The sequence below is a fragment of the Apteryx mantelli genome, chromosome 2 (genome assembly GCF_036417845.1).
Source record: "Apteryx mantelli isolate bAptMan1 chromosome 2, bAptMan1.hap1, whole genome shotgun sequence".
Lineage (NCBI taxonomy): Eukaryota > Metazoa > Chordata > Aves > Apterygiformes > Apterygidae > Apteryx > Apteryx mantelli.
The window spans coordinates 130,489,779-130,512,925 of record NC_089979.1 but is presented as its reverse complement, the minus strand read 5'-3'; the positions used below and the strand labels follow the sequence as shown (position 1 = coordinate 130,512,925).

Below are 23,147 nucleotides of genomic sequence, written 5' to 3'. Positions count from 1 at the left end.
AATGAAATGGGGCGAGCATTTAGTCACAGCTGCATCTTTGAGATCTTTGAATGGGAATTTCTGTGTAAATAGAAAATACATAATTATTATAATTAGGAGAAAGCTATAACGATAACCTATTGATTATTTGTTCTTTTTCTTTAATAACATGAGAGCAGAATTTATGGATATACAAAAAATGTGGGTTTTTTTCTTGCAAAAGATGAGTTCCCAGTGGGATGTAAAGTCAGAGAAGGAAAGCAGGAAGGACACATCTCTAGAGAACAGAAAGTCAAAATACTTGATGTTTCATGTATGAAAGGAAAAGACCAAAAGCAAACATAGCAACATATAGTTTTAGTTTATATCTTTATTCTTCTTTGAAACAAGTCCTTAGTCTGAGACCAAAGCCTATTCAGCAGAACTAGTGTCCCAGATCCTCTAGATGCTGCAGCATTAATCTATTTGGTTCATCATTTCCAAAATACTTTCCTTTGTAATTTAGAGAGAGCAGCCACATAGGCATACAACCTATGGAACTAGTTTTCTCAGCAAATAGTGTTGGGAGGGAGAGGAGTCAGCTTAATGCACAGAACAAAAAAGTCAAAATGTTGAAATTAAATAAAAAAAAATCATGATAGATGTTTGTGAAATGATCGTATGGCCAAAAAATCCCTTCTGTTGGTTTTCTTTTTTAAGATTTCAAGCTGTCTTCTTAGTCCTGTTCTGCTCTCTGGTGGAACACTGATTCAGAGTACATAAAAATCAGATGAATTGGGGTTGTACAGAGCAAATTTAGCTGGTTGCTTCTAATTCAGGATTCTGAGCCTATACCCTCAAGGGCATTCCACTAAACTTAAAGGATTCCTGTTAAGTGAGTGACAGGGCGAGAATTTCTCAAATACAGAAGAGTTCACCCTGTGTAACGCTGAAAGACCCTGCAAGCCCCTAGGATAATAGTCATATCATAGATCAATAAATTCAGCTGATGATGTAGAACAAATCTAAAGAACAAAAAGTCTCAATGGTATTTTTTTCTTTTTTTGTAGTTAGGAGACTGGAGCAGAGAGTTGAAAGTACTTCTCCCATGCTGGAGATGGCTTCATCCATAACAAAGAAAGATAGAGGGTGGCAGGGGCAATATTCTGATGTGAAATAAAGATGTCACCTGCTGGGCTCAGTGAATACTCCAAATGATAAAGATAAAAGAAATCCTAGCTGCAGCCCCTTTGTCCAGTTATACCATTGAAGATTAATCTATGTAAATGCAAACGGCTGCAGCTGTACATAAGATGTCATTGTAGGCACAATGGCAGGCTTAAATGCCAGGCTCTTACTCATGTATCAAAGAAATTCATTTCTCTATTATATAAAATGACATAACAGAGCACAATGGCTTAGCCAGTGTCACAGGGATAGAGGAAAAGAGCATGCTCCAAGGACTTGGGGCACAGCGCTAGACCCTCAGTGTCTTGAAACCTATTGGACTCAGCACTGAACCACACAACCAAGCTTTTCCATCACCCATTCAAAAAGGTTGCCTTTTCCGGAGTTAATGGTAGGATTTAGCAAAGAGCATCAGTGTGTTATTTTATCTTCATCATTTTTATAGTTTTCTTTGCTGTAGTTCATAATATTATAATCTGTGACAGTATGTTTATTTTCATAACAGTAAAAGGTACTACAGGACATGTTTATTATTATTTGCTTATAAAATCTGTGGGCCTGGAGCTTTTTAATATGTTAGAAGAGCATTCGTAACAATGAGGCTAAAGTACTTGACAATAGATTAAGATTCATAATAATAATAGTGAAGATGGGTGGAAGAAGGAAATTTGTCATCCTGAGAAAATAAACCAGTAATGACAAAGAAGAATCAGAAAATACAAAGACAACAGCATTCTTCTGTTATGCAGCGATCCTATTTATCTTCATATGTATTATCATTGTTATGATGCTCCCTGTACAGAAATGCTTGTAACAGACCAATGAACTGGAAAGGGGTCTGATTTCCCTCTGCAAAAAATCAACTATAGTCTAAGTGTCATATATTTTTAAGTAATGCAATTTCTATATTGTTATTCTTATTAAAGAAGTTATATTAAAATTTAAGCATAGAGTTTTTTTCAGCTTAGTAGTCTTCATAAAATTGCACCAGCTTAAACATTAAGGCATAGAACAAAAATAGTTGTGGTGTTATGCAGGTGATACAGGCATTTGTTAAGGTGATTGCATACCTGAAGCAGCTTTATATCCTATGCTAGCATCGTGTCTGAATAATCCATGTGTAAATTGCTGCAAATTAAATCACAGCACTTAGAGATGAAAAGATTGGACAGTAATACAAGAAACAGAAAATGCCACTACGTGATTTATCGGCCATCTGGTGCAGTGTAGATAGCACTCATTCAGAGGAGGTTACAGTCTTCTGATCAGTTACCACAGCAACAGGTCTGCTGAGTACACTTAAAAGTCATGCACGTGTCAGCAACCTTTTTTACCTCTCACACATGTCATACACTGGGGACTGCTGGCAGTAGCATGTCTTTCCTAGGCTAGATATGTTTTTGCTGCAGCATTTTCTGTTATGTAATTGCTCTGCTTTTCAGGGGGCTTAAAACTTAGGCAGCTTTTTTTTTTTTTTTTTTTTTAAGATGAAAAGTTCCGACTCCAAAAAGCCCTCAATGGTTAAGTCACTTTCCTCATACACAAAAGTAGTAGATACCTACAGGTTGGAAGGGATCTCTGATAACAGAAATACTTCAAACTAAAATGAAAAATTAAAGTAAAACAAGAAAGTCCTTTTGGTTCCATCACTTCTGAAATGATAGGAAAAATATATTAAAAACAATATCCATGACTGTGTTTTTCTTTCTCATAAAAGAGCCCAAAGTTACATAAATGACCTTGTCCACAATGCATGACCAGAAAATAATAGTTAATAGGAGGTGGGGAAAAAAATAACAAAGTTCTTCAAACTATATGGAACATTTCACATTGGTTGTGTGCTATTCCTTGTATATCTGTCAATAAAGAAATAGCAACAAAAAATTACCCAGGAGTTTTCAGACTTCCTTATACCAGCTGTAGATATCGGCCAGGAAAAGCTGGATGGTGCAGAGAGCTGGCTCCCAGGCTGCCCCTTCCCCCCTGCCCACACACGCTGCCCCCAGTGCAAGGGCTCCCGAGGTTTCCTCCGAGCCTGCCCTTGCCATTGCCCCGGGCAGCATCGGGGTGACCGGAGCCTGGCTAGCGTCGCTCCAGTGCATCCAGCGGGACCGGCTCGTCTCTGCCTTGCACTCCCAGAACTGCCTGCTCAAGGAGCCACCAGAGGCTTGTTAATTCCCGTGTGACTTCGGGCCCTGCAGCCCACCTCCCCAGCTGGGCACGGCTCCGCACAGCCCCAGCGCTGTGCGAACAGCCAGTCGTGGCTGCAAAACGGTGCCACGGAGGCAGGCTTGGCCCAGGTTAGCGATAACGGGATCTGTTATGAACTGAATAGGAGCTCTGGCTGTCTCTGTTCCATAGCTGCTCGCTTTGGAGTTCGTGCCCATCTGGCAGCTGCAAGAGGAGCGCTACGCGTCCAGGAGCTTCGCTTCAGACTCAGGTCTGCAGAGGCAAAGCGACGGGATTATTTCAGAGTGCAACTCTGCATCGCAAATGTCCCTGCAGCCACCTTAGACACAGGCTTTAACCTAACTAGTAACAGCAACAACAGCAATGAGGACACGGCAGTGTGGGCTTCTGCAAGGGCTGAAATAGCATATCCAAATGTAGATTCTCACCTTCAGTTAAAAGGAACATCACTAGTCTTATCTTTCTAAGCAAGTATCAAGGTCAGAGCTGCTAAGAGCAAAATTCAGCAGATCAGTATTTTCTTTAAGCCCCTATCAGTCTGTTAGCTATAGCCATATAGCTTCCATATCCAGAGATGGATATTGGATCACTAATAACATTTTACTATGGATGTAAGGACTGAAAATTTACTCTTTAAAAATATATCCCGATGAATTAAAGAGACCAGAGCTAAGTTGCATCATTTACTCCCAGAGAGACAGCAGGCCAAACACGAAAGAAAATAGGTACTCCTTGTTCATCTTTCAGGGAAAGAGGTAGAAAAGGAATCATCAGCTGCTTTAAAGAAATTTCAGTGTCAATAAAATGTAAGAGGATGGGATTGATTTAATGCTTTCAGTCTGAATGTCAGATGAGGAATCAATTATCCTGTCATTTAATCTCCTTAAGCAGGCAGTCACACAACTAGAAACTAGAAGCATTCAATCTAATATGAAGAGCAGCTCTTAATGATAGTTAGCATCAACCTCACAAAATTTTTAAACCAGAGGAAAACATAACTGGAATTTAGGAAGCCCTGAAGAGTTAGCTGCACTGATTTTCAGCAGTCAGATCCTAAAATTTTAAAAGTTGCTTTGTTCATTATTATTTACCTAATGGACATGCATAGCAGTTACAAGCAAAGAAAAAAATAACACGTGCTGGCAGTCACGTACAATCCTTCCAATTGTGCACAGGGACAGTAAAAGCTCCAGGACACAATTTCTCCCTGTTGCCACTTATACAGCTCAGTACAGCCCCTGTAGCCGCACTGCAAGAGGTGAGACAAAGAAAGAGATAAACAATAGGGAGAACATATACCTAGAATTGCTCCCACATCCATAATGTGTCAATAACAGAATAGTTTTTAAATTTTTAGCAAGCCAAAAAGTTTGTAAAAATAAACCAAAAGAGGTTTTAGTGTTTCTCCAGTGAAGGTCCTACCCACCTGGATGACTCCTAGCCCTCCATCAGGAACACAGCCTTCAGAAACCTCACACAAAATTATCATCGGATATATTGATGTTTTAAGCTACCATGTCTCTTAGCAGTAGATTTCTCAGCTAAACTAAGCTGTAAACATTTTACATCATTCAGGGTGGCAGAAATACCACCAGCTGCCAACTGGTGGAACCTGCAGCTAAACCAGTCTGCTTTTGGGGCAAGGCCTCCCAGAAGGAAAAAGGTGAAGCTGAGGAGGCTCCTGCCTGATGCCCTTCAGGGCGTAAGAGCCGATAATGAAGGTTCCTGTCCCTGTAACAGATATAGAGCTTCCTACTGAGTTCTCAGTTAGCATTTCTTGAGTGAAACTGTTGACATAATCAAGCACAAATACAAAAATAGGAGCAGGATAGCTAAGGAAAGATTATTATTTTGTCAAGGAGCTTTTTCCTGTGTACCAGGAGAAAACTAGGGCACAAAACGGTAAGCATCATGATTAACTTTCAGGGGAGGATAAAATTATCCAGGTTTATACAAATATAAGCAGTTTTTGTCTGTTTTTTTTTTCCTGTTACCAAAAATGACTCCCTGATGAAGATATATGAAGCTTTTTTTTTCTTTTCTTCCCAGAAGCTGAGTCTGATGAGTTTGACTGCTAAAAACAAAACTTACCTATTCTGACTATTCCTTCACAGACCTCAGAAGTCCAAATTTAAACTCTAGTAATAAATGTAAAATCCACATAGAAACTGGTTGAAGTAGTGATTTCTAACCAAAGTCAGATCAATATCCAGCCTTATAATCTGCAGTACCTATGTCAGTGTTTTCCAATGGTCTCTCTGCCAAGTAAACAGATGCCAAGTTTTTGTTTCCTAGATCCTTCACATTTCTCCCATTGCTCTGTGTGCTTCCATTGTCTCTGTCTTTCCCCCAGATTTACCCCTTTACCCAGAATGTCCCGGGGCAACAAACTCTCCATCGCACTGATACTCACCTGTGTCTGAAACTGGGGTCTCTGAATCAAGGGATAGACCTCCTCATATCTAATAGCAGAGACTCTGGGTCCGGGCAGCACATGTGACAAAGACAATTGTAATTTAAAGGTAGATTTGTACCACATATTTTTATGCTGAAGCACTTGGGAAATGTGCCACAGGTCATTTTGGTTCTAAATGTCACAAACAAGGAACTATGGTAGCAGTTTGTTTGATATGTACTTAACACTGCAATTTTATGACCTTGTCGTACACAGTGCTCACCAAAACGGATCTATACTGGGAACGTTGCTGACAGCACAAGGAGAGAAGGTACTGAGAAGCAGAGAAAGACTTAACACCCAATAATGTGATTTTTTTAGTTTCAGCACTGTTTGCCTTGTCAGTTGATCTCAAAGAAAGCTTTAAAAAACATTTCAGACTATAAGCACCGTTCCTGACGCATTGCCAAAAGCTATCTTGTGTCACTGCATTGCATATCAAAAATTTTCAAATAAAATAAGCTCTGAAGGCTGTTCCTGCACCTACAGAAGGCAGTGACTCCCACTGTAATTGGTAGTTAGCAGCTCTGAATAACAGGCTGCAGTTCTAAAGAGCATCAGCATGTTTTTTCCTATATAACCACAAAACAAGGAATACTTGAAGCAGGCTATATGCTGCAAGAAGAATGATCCTCTAGATGCTCATATCACTGTTTTGAGCCATTCTCACTTTTTCAAGCGCTGCATTTTACAGACAAGCAGGTGTGGGTTTGTTTCTTCATGGGAAATGCATACATTTCACACCCAAGCTGGCAGAAGTGTTGCTGAGTGGCACAGAAGCACCAATATTCCTCCTCCTCCATGGATAGGCAGCTGCCTGCCTCTGCTCTACAGCAGGTAGACAGCTCCTGCTGACAATGCAGCTGTATCCCCTGTGGATTAACAGCAGAAGCAATCAAGAGCAAGACAGGCAGTGTGCTATTTCTACCCAAGAAATCCCATCATCTTCACAGACTTTGATGATAGCAAGTGGTAACAGAGCTGAAGTAGCTTCTCAAACCTGCTAGTGATTCTGCACTTGTGAAAACAATTTTTAGTTCAATTTCAGAAATGTAACACAGCTTCCAAGAAAAGCAGTAAGAAAAAAAACCCTGCCCACTCACCTACTCTAAATCTATGCACAGTGCACTAGATAAGCATCTTCATCCCACAGCTTTAATACACTGCTGACATTAATAAATCAACTCATACAAGTTTACTGAAAGATATTTTTAAAAAATGCTTTAAAAAAATCTAAGTAGAAATAAGATAATGCATCACTCTGTTTCACAATATCCACTAATTCCTATTTAATACAAGGGAAACAACACCCAGCTCTTACTGTACATATACAGTGGGACCCCTTATTTAAGTTTACCTATTTAAATATGCCAGGAGTTCAGGGCCAAGCTTTATTTCATGCTTTTATGCTTTCATTTCCGAGCCAGATGTTCAGACAGCATTGCTAAATACTGCAAACTGATCTAAAACCCTGACAGACCCAATCCAAGCCTCAATTCCTCTCTCCCACGCAGCACACACCCAACAGTATTTCTGTTTTGGTTGGTCACGTACCTGCCAGTTCCCACATACTAAACAAAATTACTTTGACAGCCAACTTCATATGCTAGTAGTCCTCCTTAGGCCAAGGCTATGTTAATTGTCTAGGCTCCCCATGCAGTTAACAGAGAATGACAGGCATCACTCTTTGATGAGGCATCTATCATGATATAACATGAACAATATAAATGGGATGAATCTCACTCAGGGTCCTTAGAGTGGGTCCATGCTCTGGGGACTATAGCAGAAATCAAGACACCCAACACAAAATGAATAAACAGCCTTGGAACAGCTAAAGTCAGGCAAACTCCATCTCAGCAAGTGATGGGGAAGTGGAGGAAGTAAAATCATGACTTGTAAGCAGACGTAACTAGGGAATGATTGTTCATTATTTTCATAATATAAGAGCCAAGACAGGCAACAAGCTTAAAATCAAAGGGAAGTATTTTCATACACAGTTCTACAGTGAAACTCACTGCCAGAGAATGTTATGGAAGCAAAAGTATGAACAGGTTCAAGGAAACTAGTTGTTTTAAAAAATCTAAAGGCTCTTGAAACAAAAATATGTGGCCACAACTGTCATGTCAAATAGGCTGTAAGCCCCCAAATGACAGATGCTTAAACAACCTCCCCCCTCAAAAAAAACCCCCAAACCCACACCCCAAAAGCGCACTATGCACTCAAGTTCATTTTTACTTTCTTCTCCCAAACATTTACTACTGACTGCTGTCAGAGAAGAGACAGCAATCTTTAGCCAGTTCCAAATGCTCTGCCCATATGAAGTTGAACTCTCTAATAAAGTAGTTTTCTAATACTCGCTTGCACCACTAGAGGGCATGGAGAGCAATTTGCTCATCTGTGTCGAGAACCTTGATTGTGGAGTCTCACTTGTTAATACTTCGGTATTAGTGCACTGCACTAACCCCCATTTCACACAACTGCATTTGCCCTATGTCCCTCTATAGCCTTGAGCAATGCCTTCCAGGCAAAAACACAGTATTCAGAGGCCCTTTTGTCAGAGGTGCCAAAACAGGCTATCCAATTCCTTCTGCAGAGATGCCTTGCCCCCTCGTTTAGCCATTATCCATGGGTTCCTGCCTGTTTTTTCCTTCTTCTCCAGGCACAGTTCAAACAAACACAAAATAGAGTTGAAATCTTCATACTCTCCACCCCTCCAGAAATACAGCACCATAACATTTTTATACCATGCATATTTTTCTAAAAAGTCACTTTATTACTTAAAAGTTCAAACCACATGTTTGCATACTACTTGTAAAAATACTGCAAAGAGGCAAGGACAGACAAGTTTTGCAACTTGATAACAAAGCAGGCAGGCCACTGCAAGGGTTTTTTCAGGGCCAGGTTTACCTTCCTGTCAGTACATCTCTTGCCCTTCTGCAACTGAGAACTACAGATTTGCAACATTTTGTCTTAAGATCTCACTCAAAACTTGAGAGGAGAAAGGTGTAGTCTTTCTGTATGAATGCAAGCTCCAAGTTTCAAAACAAACACTGAAAGAAAGGAACATCACCTACGCACTGCAGCCCAACTTGTTATTTTTCAGATTATGGACATTTCCTAGAATGTTACTGACATGGGGAAAAAAATAAAAACAAACAAAAAACTCTGACATTTAATTCCTACTTTGTTCACATCATTACAAAAAAAGGACACGATTATTGCCATGGTTGGTAACACTCTCCCTTTAAAAGAGCAAAATCAGCACAGAAGAGTTACTCTTTTTGTACAGCTTTGTATCAGTTGCTAAGCTGCAGAAGAGATGCTGATGCTTTCTAGTATATCGTTCCAAAATCTTCAGAAAGAAGTGAAATCAGCACACTGCTTTTCAAGCTGTGACTTACACAAGAATCAAGACCAAGTAATTAAGCCACAGCCTAGAAGTTATGCATTAAGAACTCACTGAAAATGACTTTCTCACACACACACACACACACTGAACTGGATTTTGATTTTCACAGTGTTTGATATCTGGAAAGTTTGTTCCATTTCTGAAAAATAAGTTAATACAAAAGTTAAAAAAATTGATATGCACATCTGCTGCATGAAAGGAGGTACATTTTAATACTTTAAAATAGTTTAAACATTTATACTAAATGAACAGAAATTCTCTTTAATATAAAAAAGAATGTTTCTTTGCCAACAGCAACCGTCAGCTCGAGAACAATGAATCAAGAAGATGAGAGAACCAGACATTCTCCAAGTCACTGCCATTTCTGCATCATGAGAAATCATGCCACATTTTTCTACAGCTCATCATGCTTGTATGTGAATTCCCTTGCAGATATAAATCCATCACTGTCTTCATCTTCTTTATCAAATATGTCTTCAACCAAAGCATCATGCTGGGTGTCATTTACCACTGCTCCATGCTTTTCAAATTCTTTCTTCAAATAAATTTTCACCTATTACACAAAGGTTGAACTAATATTTGGTAGGCTTATGAAAGAATTACACTATTGTAGTGTAAGAGAGGGCCACAACGTTTGGGATGGTAGTATTAGACAACAGACACCTTCCTTACTAGGTCACTTTCAAAATAATACTTGTCTGACTGATTACATAGCCCTGTTCAGTGATGAAGGACTCTTATTACTAAAGAGGCAATACAACTAGCAAATAAGTTGCCATAGCTTTAGTGTATCTGATTGAAAAATGAGCGAGGGAGAGGGAGACGGAGAAAATTGAAAGGCAGCAACTGCAACGCTCATCCCACTCCATCCCACTCTAACTGTCCAGCAAAGACTTCTTGGGCGTCTTATCATTCACAGCAAGCATTATTAATAGTTAGCCTAACAGCTCATTAGTCCCAGCTACCTATTCTGTTCATTATCCAATAAATAATTGCCTTAAGTGCTCTTAATGTAGTGCCTATTCTGCTTGCAGAATAGCTCTGTGGATAGTAAGCGTTGCCTGAACAAGAGTGACCAAGGGGCAGAGGGAATAACAACTTGCATATATTAAGACGCCACCTGACACTTCACCTAGTGCTAAAAATCTAACTCTATACATTTAGATACTTCCATAACAGGATCAAGTTTAGCTTATCTTCCCCTTTCCACTATCTCACCCTGTAGGTTTGTTAGCAAGAAAAGTAACCCACTAACCTCTTGCTTGGATAGTTTCCAGTCATCATTAAGATCCATCTCTTGGAATGACTCATGAGATCTTGGTCCATTCCTAATTTCTAAAAGGTCAATGTTGAATATCAGTGTGCTCTCAGGTGGAATTTTTCCTGCCCAAAACATTAAACATGGAGACAAGTTAAAAACAATTACACATTCAGGGCCATACAAAAGCCATATGCCAACGAGCAAAGTTCTTCTAATCCTATTTATTTTGAAACACTGCTATTTGAACTACTGAGGATAGATATCTGTAACAGTGAGCAGTGTGACTACTTCAAACTGTAGCCTGGACTTTGAGCAGCCACTACAGCACATATGCAATTTTAGATGTGACTAGTTTTGACAGAGACTACTATGGGTTGATGCAAACCTGTATTAAGCAATCATCATCACAGGTCTATGATACAAGGTTCTGGGATCCGTTTGTCACAGCGAGAGCCAGTCAGGGTCAGAGTGGAAGACACCGAAGACACCTGCACAGCCAGTAGGCCGCTACTGCATCATACAGCCACAACTGATAGAACAGTAAGGGAGAATTCAGTCCTCCTGAAACACGTCCCCTCCCAAATACCCAACTTCCTTGCCACTGCCAGTTGACCCCTTGCATCTGATACTCTGCTACTGGAAAAAACTCTTTTTGTGGAAAAGGACAAACAGGCAGGAATGCTGTCTGTATCCTGTAGCTGTCTTAGGGCTGCTTCCCCCCTCACGAAGCAATTTCAGTTCATCATGCACTGACTTTTTACAACAGTGTGGTATCCCTTCATGTTAATGACTGAAGCTACTATCAGAGACCTTTTAGCATATCACTTGGCCCACCTATATGCAGAGGCTGAATAGAAGCAAATATATTTCTGTATTGGCTGGCAGCACTCCAAAAATATTCCTGCACCTTGAAAAGATGGGCAGAAGAACTAATCCTCACATACTATTTTGGAGCTGTGGTGTTAAATATACCCTGAGCTGCAGCCAAAAAGCAGGTTTATAGATTTACAGTATGAAGAAATAAGCAGATACTTCTGGAAATATAGCCTACAGTAACCTGCTCAGGGTCTGGCATACAGGTAATATTTCTGAGGGTTGCAGAATAAGGCATCCGATTCATCATTCAGGTCAGTCAGCAATCAAGGCACCAGGATGGAGGCTAGTAAAATCATGTGTGTTCTGAGGAAGTATGGAGAAAATGAAATGTCTGTCTTCCAGGGCATCACTTGAAAATAGCAACATTCAGACAAATACTTCAAGGTTTTCCTAAAGCAAGTAATTTCTTAAGCTGCCAGCAGTGCTCACTCTTTCAACCTTTCTGCATTAAACACATGTGAGGCTTGCAAGTCTTTGAAGACTAACTGTAGTGCTTTGCACATTACTCTAGGCAACTAATTCTCTAATGTTATGCTACTAGGTGAGCACTGCAGCATTTTATACATTTTTGTGGAGAAATGTACAGCTGTGCCCCACACAGGCAACTGACTGGCCATCAAGAGCTTCCTGTTCTCTACTGGAAGCAAAATTACTTTTAATACAAAATTACTTCTAATATTATCTCTTGAACCCCAAACCAAGGCTTCTAGAAAAGGATTTTTTTTAAAGGATACTTTCAAGAAAAGAGCATATGGAGTACACTGTCACTACTTAACCTATGTTCCTTCCTACTTGCCAGAAGATAGATATTCAAACACTCCTCATCCCTAGAACGATTTCAGGTTAATGGGAGAGGACATACCAGTAAGAATTGTACATCCCGAGGCATTTATCCTTTCTGCTTTAAAACCTTGTATTACCTTAGGTCATTTGTGACCACTTTTGTCATTACAAAATATTCTTAATAATGACTCCAAAAAAAAAAAAAAGAAAGAAAGAAAGCGAACTAAAACAAATCCCATAGAGCAGTCAAAGTAACCTTCCCATGTCAATCAAATTGTCACTTGTTTGACTACTAATTCCAGATCTGACCCTCCCATTAAGAGAGGGATCTGGAAGTGTCTGAAAGGAAAAAAAAAAAAAAACTAACACTGTTAGCAGTGGACAGGTTGAGAAAACACTACTAGTAAGTATGGAATGACAAAATACAAGCCATTTTCAGTAGATGTCAGTATGACTCCCCATGTACCCCACATTATGGATTAATTATTGTGGATAACAGGCACTGCCCAAACTGAAAATAGCTAAAAGAGGGAAAGGATTAAATGCCCCTAAGGGAGAAAAAAATGGTGACTTTTCACTGTATGACTAAGGACATGAGAGGATGGGTAGCAGGGTACAGGGAGTTTCTCTGGGTTCTAAAAACCCACAAACAAGTATGAGGCTTGCTTATGCGCATTCATGAAGTCTTACCACAAACACAGATGCAACAGCCAAGAAGTCAACAGCTACCTAAAGCAGAGCACTGTTGGGTACAGCTCTAACAGAAAAGACGCTCTGAGCCTGCAGCACAGCAGCTGTCATCAGTTCTAAATTTTTTTCCTGTGTTCACCACCTAACCACTTAATGGATATTTCTGCAAAAAACAAGTTTGTGAGAAAGAGTAGCCTTTTGGTAACAGCACCTGACTCCAGCAGTTTCTCTTATTTAATGGAACTCACCTGGAAAGCTTGAAAACTTGCTAACCTCTTAGACCAAAAAGAATAACAGTAAAATACATGAATAAGAACAGATTAAAGTAAGGAGAGGACTTCAGGTGTTTTACCTTTTCCCTCTTTTCCATAAGCAAGGGATGGTGGAATAGTTAGCTTTCGCTTCTCTCCCACACACATGTCCTTCAAACCTTTGTCCCAGCCTTTGATAGCTTCCCTTATGCCCAGTGTAAACCACATAGGCTGACCATTGTTATGCTTGCGGCTGGAAAAGAATGGAAGACAACCGTCTTTGAACAGCAAGCTCCATAATAGGTTTGTGGAGCAGACAGAAGATATTCACAGCACAGAGCTATGTAATAGAAAATCTTACTTGGCATCTTGGCATTTCTTAAATGAAAGATCTAAGTCTTTAAAGCCTTTAAAACTTATGCCCTGCATGACAACATTCCTTCATAAAACAGCATATACAGGGTGTTTATGACAACACTGAGCCACCTGGATCCCACCCGCATTTCCCTGATCATTGATTTCCACATTGTAACTGATGAGACTACAAAAGCATTCCTACTTAAAGCATACATTCAAGGCTGTGTTCATTCCTTGGTAAACTGCAAATCAAAAACCAGTTTCTAAATCTTGGTCCCATTTACAGTTTACCCTGTCCCATGCTTAGAAGCATCAGTGACATCTCTTTTGAAAACAGTCATTAGGGAAAAAAAATGTCTACACAACTGACAGTTTAGAAGAATAGAAATAAATACATGCAAAACATATAAGCTTAAAATAGGCAGACCAGCCCCTTTTTCCAATTTAACCAGGTGGTACACAAGGACTACCTCCACTATACTGGCAGGCGCAGAATTTTAACTACAGTCAAAAAGCTCTATTTACCACTCATGCAAGAAAGGTGCTTAACAAGAAAACAGAGCACTTACAGAAGTTAGTCAGCAGCGAAAACTTAGAATGTCACTAGAACTCCTTTTAGAGGGGCAGGTTAGCTACAAGAAAAAATTAGTGAGATTTTAGTTTAAATTGCCTACAAAAGAGTGAACATGCAAAACACAGCCCTTTTTGTATGTTTTCCACAAAAGCAGACTTCAAACACAGTCTGCGCATACTTGAGCATTTTGCTGTCTCCCACTACTAACACCGAGTTGATGTTTTACAGGAAAGGCAACATTAGCAAGTCTTTGCAGGCTCTTAAACTCCCTTGAATTTCTGGCTCTCATTCCTACTTACATTACAGTTGTCCCGGTATGTTGATTTGTCTGGTCTGCGGCAGGTGAAGAGTATGTCGTTTCAGTAGTGAAAAGGTACCATTGTTCTATCGGCATTAGAGAGATTTTTTTTCTCAACTAGAGGCACACGTCTCCTCTAGAAGTTTTCCTTAGAAACTAGAAAGAAATTTGTGCATAGCACAAATTGTGCACCTAATAAGCCACTCAGATCATTCCAAAATCTGTATCTAAATTGCAGAAGAGGGTGTCTAACATCCCCACCTTTTAAAAAATACAATCTACTTTCTAGAGACTAACCAGAAAATAGAAGCTAAATGGAATTTGTTTTAGAGCCTCACTCTGGCAAAGGGAGAGGGATGAACTTTACTGTTGATGTTCGTCTTCAACAGTATTGCAAGTCAGTGTTTCCTAAACTCTTAAGATGTAAAGACAACCCAAACTTTCTGGTCGTAGTGTGGGGTGGTTGTAGTGTGCAAAGGGTTTCACAGATAAGCTTGTTCAGTGTTGCTAAAAGTTGTGTTAATTCACTAACAAATAAAAAAACGAGGGTAAATTTTGAACGTGTATGCATTGCTTTTATTTTCCCCGTATTCTCTGCACACATATGAACGTATTTGGGGCTTTTTTTTTTAATTTTAAAAATAAAAAACAACCGGCCCTCGACATAGCACTCCTTACAGGACAATATCACAGGCCATCGTTTGGCAGTTAGGTTGCAGGCCACAGCGTGTAGCCCAGACTGAAGAAGCACTGACGGAAGACGCCGTCCGCTTTAAAACAGATACATACGTATTTGCGGGCAAGCCCACCACCCAGCTCGAAGGCAAGGCTCCCAGAGCGAGTGACTTACGTGGAGTGAAACATGGATCCGTCGCTCTCCAGGAAGCCCTCGTAGTGCACCAGCATCATGTCCCCCCACTTGGTCCTCCTGTGGCAGAGGAACGGCTTCTGCAGCACCTCCACCTTCACGTCGGCCGCGGGGATCAGCGCCGCGGCCGCGCAGCCCAGCACCGCGCCGAGCAGGGCCGCCCGCAGCGCCGCCATCGCCGCCCCGCAGCCGGGCCCCCGCCCGCCTCACCGCCGCCGGGCCGCCATCCCGCCGCGGGAAGCCCCCCTCCCGTCCGGGTAACGGCCGTAACGGCTCTCCGCAGCGGGGGCAGGGCGCGGTGCGCAGCCCCCTCGCGCCCGCGCAGCAGACGTGGCACCGGCCCTCACAGCTGGCGGCTCCCGGCTTCAAAGGGGGCAGGACGAGCGCCCTCTGATTGGCTCGCCTCAGAGCGAGCCCAGCAGAATTAGTCGTCCATTGGGGTATGCCCTTGTCTGTCCCTCGTTCTGACCAATCGACAGCAGAGCTCCACGAGGGGCTCGGTGGTGGGCGGGCCTCGGCGCTCCGGGAAACGAACGTTAGCGAGCAGGGGAACTCTGTGGAGCCCTCGCACAATAGAGCCGGCTCCTGCCGGCCGCCGATTGGGCAGCGCCCTCAGGGAGAGAGCGTTTCTATTGGCTTTGGAAGGCCACCTGCTTTGGGTGTTCTACGGGTGTCTCCCCCTTTCTCTTGCTGATCACGTGGGTTGCGATTCTCAGAACCATTTGCGCTTCCGTAGCGCTGCGAGGCCGTTCTCCAGAGCGGGGGCGCTGCGGGTCCTGCGCCAGGAGCGTGGCGGCGGGCCGGCTCGGCGGCGGGGGCCGGGGCCCAGGAGGGCGGGTGGCGCCCCGCTATGGCCCTGGGTGCCGACGGCGCGGCGGCGGGGCCATAGTGGGGGGCGGTGGTCGGCGGCGTGACTCCGCCGCGGGGCGGCGCGGCGCGGCGCTGCCCGGGGCCCGGCCGCGCTGCATGGGGGCGGGGGCCCGCCGCCGCCATGGAGGGGGTGCTGTACAAGTGGACCAACTATCTGAGTGGTGAGTTGCCACCCGTCCTCAGCCTGCCCGCGGGGGGGGGGGGGCAGTTTCCCGTAGCGGAAGAAATAGAGTAATATTTTGCAAAGTTAAAACAGATATGCTTATGAATACATATTTCTAAATATAATATTTATGTTTTATAAATATATACATGTGTCTGTGTGTATATATGTGTATATACACATACACACACACACACTTATTGAATCCAGACCAGTGCTGGCCTGATAGAGCAATGGTACCTTTTCACTACTGAAATGCCATAACCAAGCCTCCCGGTAAGGTGGGGACTGGCTCCGGTGCTTCTTCATTTTATTTATTTACTTATTTATTTTTCTCCAGCTGCATTACAAAACTATCAAGGAACCACGATCCAGTACTCGAGAACTCCAGGACGCTTACTCCCTTTGTGGGGAGTGGCTTTTATTTGGGATTTCTTGTACATTCTCTGTGTTTGTTGGTTGGGTTTCTTTGGCTTGTTTGTGGGGTTTTTTTGGTCTTTTTTTTTTTTTTAGATGCACATAGGTCGTATTCACCAGCAAACTTCTCTTTTTGTGCATCCCTATGAAACTTAAGGTTTTGTTGCCTTTTATTGAATTGTCTCTGGAAGTGTAAATGTTAGGAGAATCCCAGACACCTCAGAACAAGAGGTATCAACATTAAGTCGCATGTGGGGGATTTGGATGAAAACACAAAAAATACAGGGGCTGTCCTACTAGCTCCAGGCCCGCACTTGAGATTTTTCAAGTGCTCCCGTGCCATGAGGTGCTTCGCTTTCGTAGCAGACTAAGAGCAGCTGTGCATGGTCGCCGTTTCCTCTGTGGGAGTTAAACGTGGGGGTGTCAAAACCTTTGCTGAGGCTGAAAAGGTCTGGCACGATGCATGTGTTACTGTGCCGTTTGATTGCTGAATGTGTGGGAGTCTGGGGTAATTCTTGTAATTGTCGGTGTGTATGGGGTATTCGTAGGGTAAATCTCTCTGTGATGTTTTGAAACAATTTGCGGACCTGATGGTCAGAAAAATAAGTATGACCTTGACGTTACCTGGTGGGAGTCTTGCTCTGTAGTACGTTTAAGAGGGGTGCCTTCCTGTCTGAATTTTTTTCTAGAGAAATTGGATCAGCTGCACTTTCCTTTTTAGTTGGGAAAGTGTTGGGTATTAAAATTAAATAAAGAAAAAGCAAAAACTAAGCTGAAGTGCAGACAGGTCATGAATTCATGTGACTGGGGGAGGGGTGTTGAGGGAAGAAGTGATGCACGAGGCTGGATTTACTGGTGCAGTAGAAGGTTGCTACAGTTTTTCCCCTTTAGACAATAGCTCTTTTGAGGGTAGGATATAAAATTGTCAGGTCTCAGGAAATAGGTGTGGATTTCTTGCAGGAGAGGCTTTATTTGTGGCCTTTGTGGGAGTGGGAGCAGCCATGCTTGGCTCTGCCATTTGGATTGCAAAACTCCAGCAGTGTTACTAGTCCTTCCCCATAATAATAATGTCCATGGTCCAGCTGATGTAAAGTTTTAGGTGTTTGTTTTTGCTTTGCGTTGCTTCGGCACTGGGACGTATTTGGAACATTTACACTTGTTTTTGTGCTATGAGATCTGGGGAATGTGTGTATGGTGGAGAAATCTAGTACTTATTTAGATTACTGAGTGGCATTTGGCACTGGGGCATTTGTGCCTGAGTGTGGATGTGCTGGGATCTGCTGAGCTTGTCCTCCGTTTTGATGGCAGAACTCAGGCTAAGAACCAGAAAACTGCTGGTGCCATCATAATTTAACTTTTTTCGTTAGTCTCCTTGAAATGCACTTTCATCCAAGTCACCCTCCATAAAGAAGGAAGACGCTTTGCAAACCTCTGTTCAAATCGATGCAGAATGAAGGAATCTCTTTTCCTGGGATGTGTGAGACATACCACAACTGAAAACCAAAATTTTTTTTTTTCTTCAGAAAAGATGCACATGCAGCGTCTTCTCTGTTCTTTACAGGATAAATTCTTTGGCTGTAGGAGCCCTGTCTGTTGTGTGTTTGAGAACAGTAAAATTCTGTAAGCTGACTATGCCTACGTGCACTTTCTTTTGGCATATAATGAAGAGGAATGTAAAGGACTTCCTGCCCTAAAGCCATTAGGTTGTACACTTGTGCAGTAATGCAGAAAAAATGAAGTGTTAGAATCTGATGTTTATGCTATCGGTAATAAAGAGTTATAGGATGAAACCAGGTGGGACTGTGGGATGAAACAGAAACCAGAGGGTGGGATAAGGGTTCAGCAGATCATCCAAAACAGCTATTTCTGTCCATATTCTGCCACCAGTACACTTCCTCTCGCACAAGGTTAATTAATTTGGTGTAAATGATATATGCAAAAAGTAGGTAAAATAGGAGTCATCTCTGTATGTCAGTGTATACTCCTATGTTAGTAATACTACGAGGATGTAAATGTGCACAACGGGTATCTTAGGGCATTTCCTCCTTATAATAAGGAACACGCCTTTGTTCCACGTAATCGGAGAGTAGATAAGGCAGCCACCAGAAGAACAGACTTAAAACTACTGAAAAGGAGAACGGATCCTCTTACTGCCTTAAGAGGAGTCAATGGAGTCCGTTGGTACTTGAGTCTTTTCTGGGGATTTTGTTTCTTATAATTCATGCTCTCATCAACATCACGAGGCAAAGTCCACACCAGAGTACTTCCCACAGCCCTGGGGCAGGGAGCTGGTTCTGCTATCTAGCTTGCAGAGTTATTGGCAGCAAGAAAGCTTCACGTGTGGGAAATGAGTTGGGTTATCCATGGGCAAAGGTCAGAAAGCTCAGCTTGATTGCAAACAACTGCAAGATAGATTAGCTTGCCTTACTGCTCAAACAAGTTACCTTGTTTAAAAATAAATATACTTGCTTGCTTTACGTAGATTAGGATAAATTGTATTAGTGTTATTTCTTTCCTTCAGATAGGAAAGGATGAGTTTACCCTTGTACTGAGATGGAGCAGGTCTCTGTTCTGTGTAGGTGGGTCCCCTTGCCCTGGTGTTGATCCTCTGCTCATGCTGTAGTTTCTGCATGCAGGTGTCCCAAAGCTGCCTTTGAAATCTCTGAATTTAGAGAAGTTAGATGAGGTTTCTTTGCTCTAATAAAATGGCCACCAGATAGCGAGTTCTCAAGTGAGTTTTTTTTTTTTTTTTTTTTTTTAAGTTCAAGTCATGTGTGCTGGCTTTGGGTCCAATATGCATGCTCAGAGGCCTAGCCTGTGAGCACCTGCCTGGGATCTTACGTTTGCAATAAATACATGTTCTGAGACTGCTCCTGTCTACCCTTTCCCCACTGAATTGGTTAAAACCATAAGGGAACAGAAACTCTGCAAGCAGGATGGACTCTAAAGTAGTAACTGTGATAGCACTTTTTTCACTTCAGTAAATACATGATGCCTCTGCAAACTTCAGTTAATGAATCCTCAGACCACCAAGAGTTGGGCATCTTAAATAGTGAAGGCATGTAAGTTAGATAGCCTCAGCTGAGCCTGCAGTCAAAGCATGTAGTTTAATCTTAAAAAGTTCCTGGGTTTCATCCTTTGCCAAAACCCTCTGTCTAACATAAGCATTGCTTGGTGAGCGGTTGTGAAGGCTGGGGATAGGTTTATAGCAAGGATAAAGGTGCTGTAGCTCTCCTTTTGGTGCTGCTTGCTGTAGTAAGCAGCCTGGGTGACCAGCACACCACCCTGGATCTTCCCTATTCCTCCGCAGCCAGTTGTGGCAGCCTGTGGTCCTCACTGAGCACAAAGTGTTCTGGCATGGGCAGTATCGAAGCTGATTGCTAACTGTAATGTTGTAATATGACCGTTTTCAAACTGGGGGGTGCTAACTGCAGACTAGAGAAAGGGAGAGAGTGGAGATGAATTGCACGCAAAGGCTGCTCTTTGCTGTTTGGGAACTGCCTCCCACATGACGTTCCTACAGAGCTTGAGCTGTTTTGTTAAATTTACTTTCCAGTTAAGAAAAAAAATCTCTAGTCTTTGGAGATTACCTTGTAAAAATAATCTGAGAGTTTGATTTCTCGCAGGCTTATAGAATGAATATATTATCACTTACCCATAGGGGAAAAAAAGAGAATGGAGTGGGGGAACACCTTCATTTGTGTCCAATAGTTAGGCACTTTCAGGGTTTGTTTGTAATTTTTCAGTTTGTTTTCTCCTCCTACTAAAATTCAGTTAAGTTTGGATCTTCAGCATAAGACTTTACCTGCGCTAACTGGCCACAGGCAGGAATCCAGCTGCACTCCGGAAGGGAGGAATGCGTCGGGTCTTGGCTTGGAGATTAGAGGCGACTTAGTCATTAGAAATGGAAAAATACCGACAGCATCCACTGATCTGCCTAGTATGCTCTATATGATCAGTGAAATGGCTTTGACTTGTCAGAAAGCTAAGCCTTTCCTGGTATTTAAATATTCCCTTTCTTAATTGCACTGAGTAACTCTAACCCTAACTTAATTCATCTTCCTTGAAGCATTACACCCTCACATTCATGCCGTCACTAGTTATACTGCATCATACCACATACCAGTGGTAGTTCTTCCCATCTTCCTTCATGAATCATTCATTGCCATGTTATTGTTCTGCTCTTGAATTCCTTTCAATTTATTTAAAATGCCAAGAGCCCACACGAAGCAGTAAATCTCAGGCTGCATATAAAGCTTTAAACTACTCTTGTCTCTAATGATTCAGAATTCCTTAACAAACTTGGAGGAGACTAAAGAAAGAACATTGGCTTTTATAGATTTATTCTGGATGCACATGCTGATACTGCTTAGAGTGACTCTATTTCAGGAGCTGAATTTAAGAAATCTGACCTTTCAGAATGGGAAACCTGTATACTTGTAGCTGATTTCAAGCTCTGAAAATAAGATCCTTTATGTTTCCAGAAAAGGAAGCTGTCATTGAAAGCTTTACACTTTGGTAAATATTTGATTCTTAAAAAGCTCTTGTTTGTCATTGTTTTCTCTTTTTAGCTCTCTGGGTCTAGTGCAGGTTCTGATGATACAAAAGAGAAGACTGGTTTTTGGGGAGCTGTAACTAGGCAGCTGAGGTTTCTGTTGCCTCCAGAGCTGTGATCTGGCCAGTATTACTGATAATAACTGCTCTGAGACTGGATGTTGGCTTAGGTGGACTGTGGAGTCTCACCCAGGCCTTGCTGTGCTTCTCACCCAGGTTGCTTCCATGACAAGTCAGTACACTCTCTTTGGATTTTGCATAATTATGTTTGTGTGGTTTGACCTTCATTCTCACCTCTCTCTCTTTTCCCTCCTCCACTATCTTTTTTTTTTTTAATGCAGCAATCATACTTTTGTCTGACCTTTTTGGACTTCAGTAACAGAGCAAGTTTGATGAGGCTGCAGGAATTGAAACAATGTCTACTTTCTCCTTGTGTAGGGGAGGGTGCTGGAGCAAAGCCGTGTAGCCTACTTAGCTGCGCAGTTTCCCACCAGCTATGCTGCAGTACCGGTACCTCTGCATTCTGTCTTTACACTCCTGTACCAAAATAAGTAAGTTGATTGCAGGGAATAGTTGAGTAGAACAGCATCAAAAGGTGTGGCAGAGCAATGGTAAAGAGATGCCATCATGTGTGTTTAAGTAAATTTGTTTCATTGACTCAGTCTAGCCTGGTAACTACACCACAGATCAGAGATGGGAGCTGCTAGTTTGCTTGGGCTCAGCACTGTAAACAAAGGAGGAAGATCCCTAGGAGCTCTCAAGAGTTGAATGTTTTGTGGCACACAGTGGCCTGAATTAGTGCATCTTGAACAGGGACCTGAATTATTGAACTCTTGCCTCCATTGCCCTCAAAAAATCACCTCTGTCCTTCTTCATCCTTCCATTGTGTCCACTTTGAAGATGTGTGTGCTGTTCTTTCCATCCCTTATGAGGACTGATACCTGGCCATTGGAATAAAATTCATTTGCAAATAAGCAAACAGGCCCAGTTGTCATGTGAAGACAGAATTATTTTTCAGCACCGCTAGCACTGAGTGAACAGCTGGATTTGGAAAGGAGGGGTGGGCTTTGTAGGACTCATTTGGGAGAGAGTCACTGTGTTATAGCAGTTCTAGCTGTTGCCTGTTTCACTTGAACCTCTAGCATTTCTTAAACAAGTGATAAATTTGCTTAAGTAGTGATAAAAATTAAGTGCTGGATTTTTTAATTTTGTTAATTTAAGGGGCTCTAGGTGAGGGGATAATAGCTCTGAGGGGATACATGAACTGTGACACTCTTATCTGCATTTGCACAGTTCTTCATGGGTAAAGATTGTGGATTTTTATACAGACAGCAGTTTTGGTGCAAATTGCTTATGTCAAGATAACCTTTTACTGTTTTAGTTCTCTTTACAATATGAGAAAAGCTTCAAGTTTGGTCTCTGCAAGATATTCTTATGCTAAACACAGCTTGTTCTCCAGTAGGAACACTGTGATGACTGACAATGTTAAATGTGCAACAAAATGAATCAAACAGTCTCACAAAAGGTACACACAACTGATTTTCAAGAACTGAATTCTAAGATAGTGTGTGGGTGTGTAACACTGGGGAGCAAACTGAGGTTTTGAAAACTACTGTTTTGTCCATTTGCAACATGGAGATTTCTGTAGCCTTGATTCCATAGGTACATCCATAGGGACATGCATTAAGCCCAACAGTGTACCTTTGGACCAGTATGAAATGTCTGTGTTATATAGATACACAGGGAAACACAGGGAGCTCAGTGTAGAAATAAGTTTTTCAGCATGACCCAGGGCAGTTCAGCAGTCTTCCTTCTAAGCTGAAAATAGGATCTCTTGGTCCTGTGTTTTAGCCATTAGAGATGTGTCCTCTAATTGGAAAATTTGACTTTCTTCATAACTGCAGGCATTTTGTGTTCAAGTGCCACGTTCCAGCAGTAAGTTATATAAGGGGAAGGCAGTGTTCTGGGCTACAGCTGCTACCTGA

At 41.9% G+C, this 23,147-nt stretch overlaps 2 protein-coding genes across 5 annotated transcripts in view; one reads left to right on the top strand and one right to left on the bottom strand.

The window, feature by feature from the left end:
* Positions 1-9,389: 9,389 nt before the first annotated feature.
* On the bottom strand, positions 9,390-15,517 carry FKBP14 (FKBP prolyl isomerase 14). Its single transcript, XM_013941406.2, has 4 exons — positions 15,141-15,517; positions 13,163-13,314; positions 10,456-10,583; positions 9,390-9,753 (listed from the first exon to the last, which is right to left on the bottom strand). The coding sequence occupies exons 1-4, from the start codon at positions 15,332-15,334 to the stop codon at positions 9,595-9,597; spliced, it is 633 nt and encodes a 210-aa protein (XP_013796860.2). The 5' UTR covers positions 15,335-15,517; the 3' UTR covers positions 9,390-9,594.
* A 631-nt stretch (positions 15,518-16,148) lies between these two features.
* PLEKHA8 (pleckstrin homology domain containing A8) overlaps positions 16,149-23,147 on the top strand; it is a 29,916-nt gene continuing 22,917 nt past the window's right edge. For all 4 annotated transcript variants that reach the window (XM_067291552.1, XM_067291551.1, XM_067291554.1 and 1 more), the window contains exon 1: positions 16,149-16,189. In XM_067291552.1, coding sequence (XP_067147653.1) covers positions 16,150-16,189 — 40 coding nt within the window. In that variant the 5' untranslated portion in view covers position 16,149. The remainder of the gene's footprint in view (positions 16,190-23,147) is intronic.

Coding starts and splice junctions, on each gene's coding strand:
- FKBP14 (XM_013941406.2), bottom strand. CDS start 15,334: ATGGCGGCGCTGCGGGCGGCCCTGCTCGGCGCGGTGCTGGGCTGCGCG. Junction 13,315..15,140: donor GGATCCATGTTTCACTCCAC/GTAAGTCACTCG, acceptor ATTCTTTTCCAG/CCGCAAGCATAACAATGGTC. Junction 9,754..10,455: donor GGAAACTATCCAAGCAAGAG/GTTAGTGGGTTA, acceptor TTTGTGTAATAG/GTGAAAATTTATTTGAAGAA.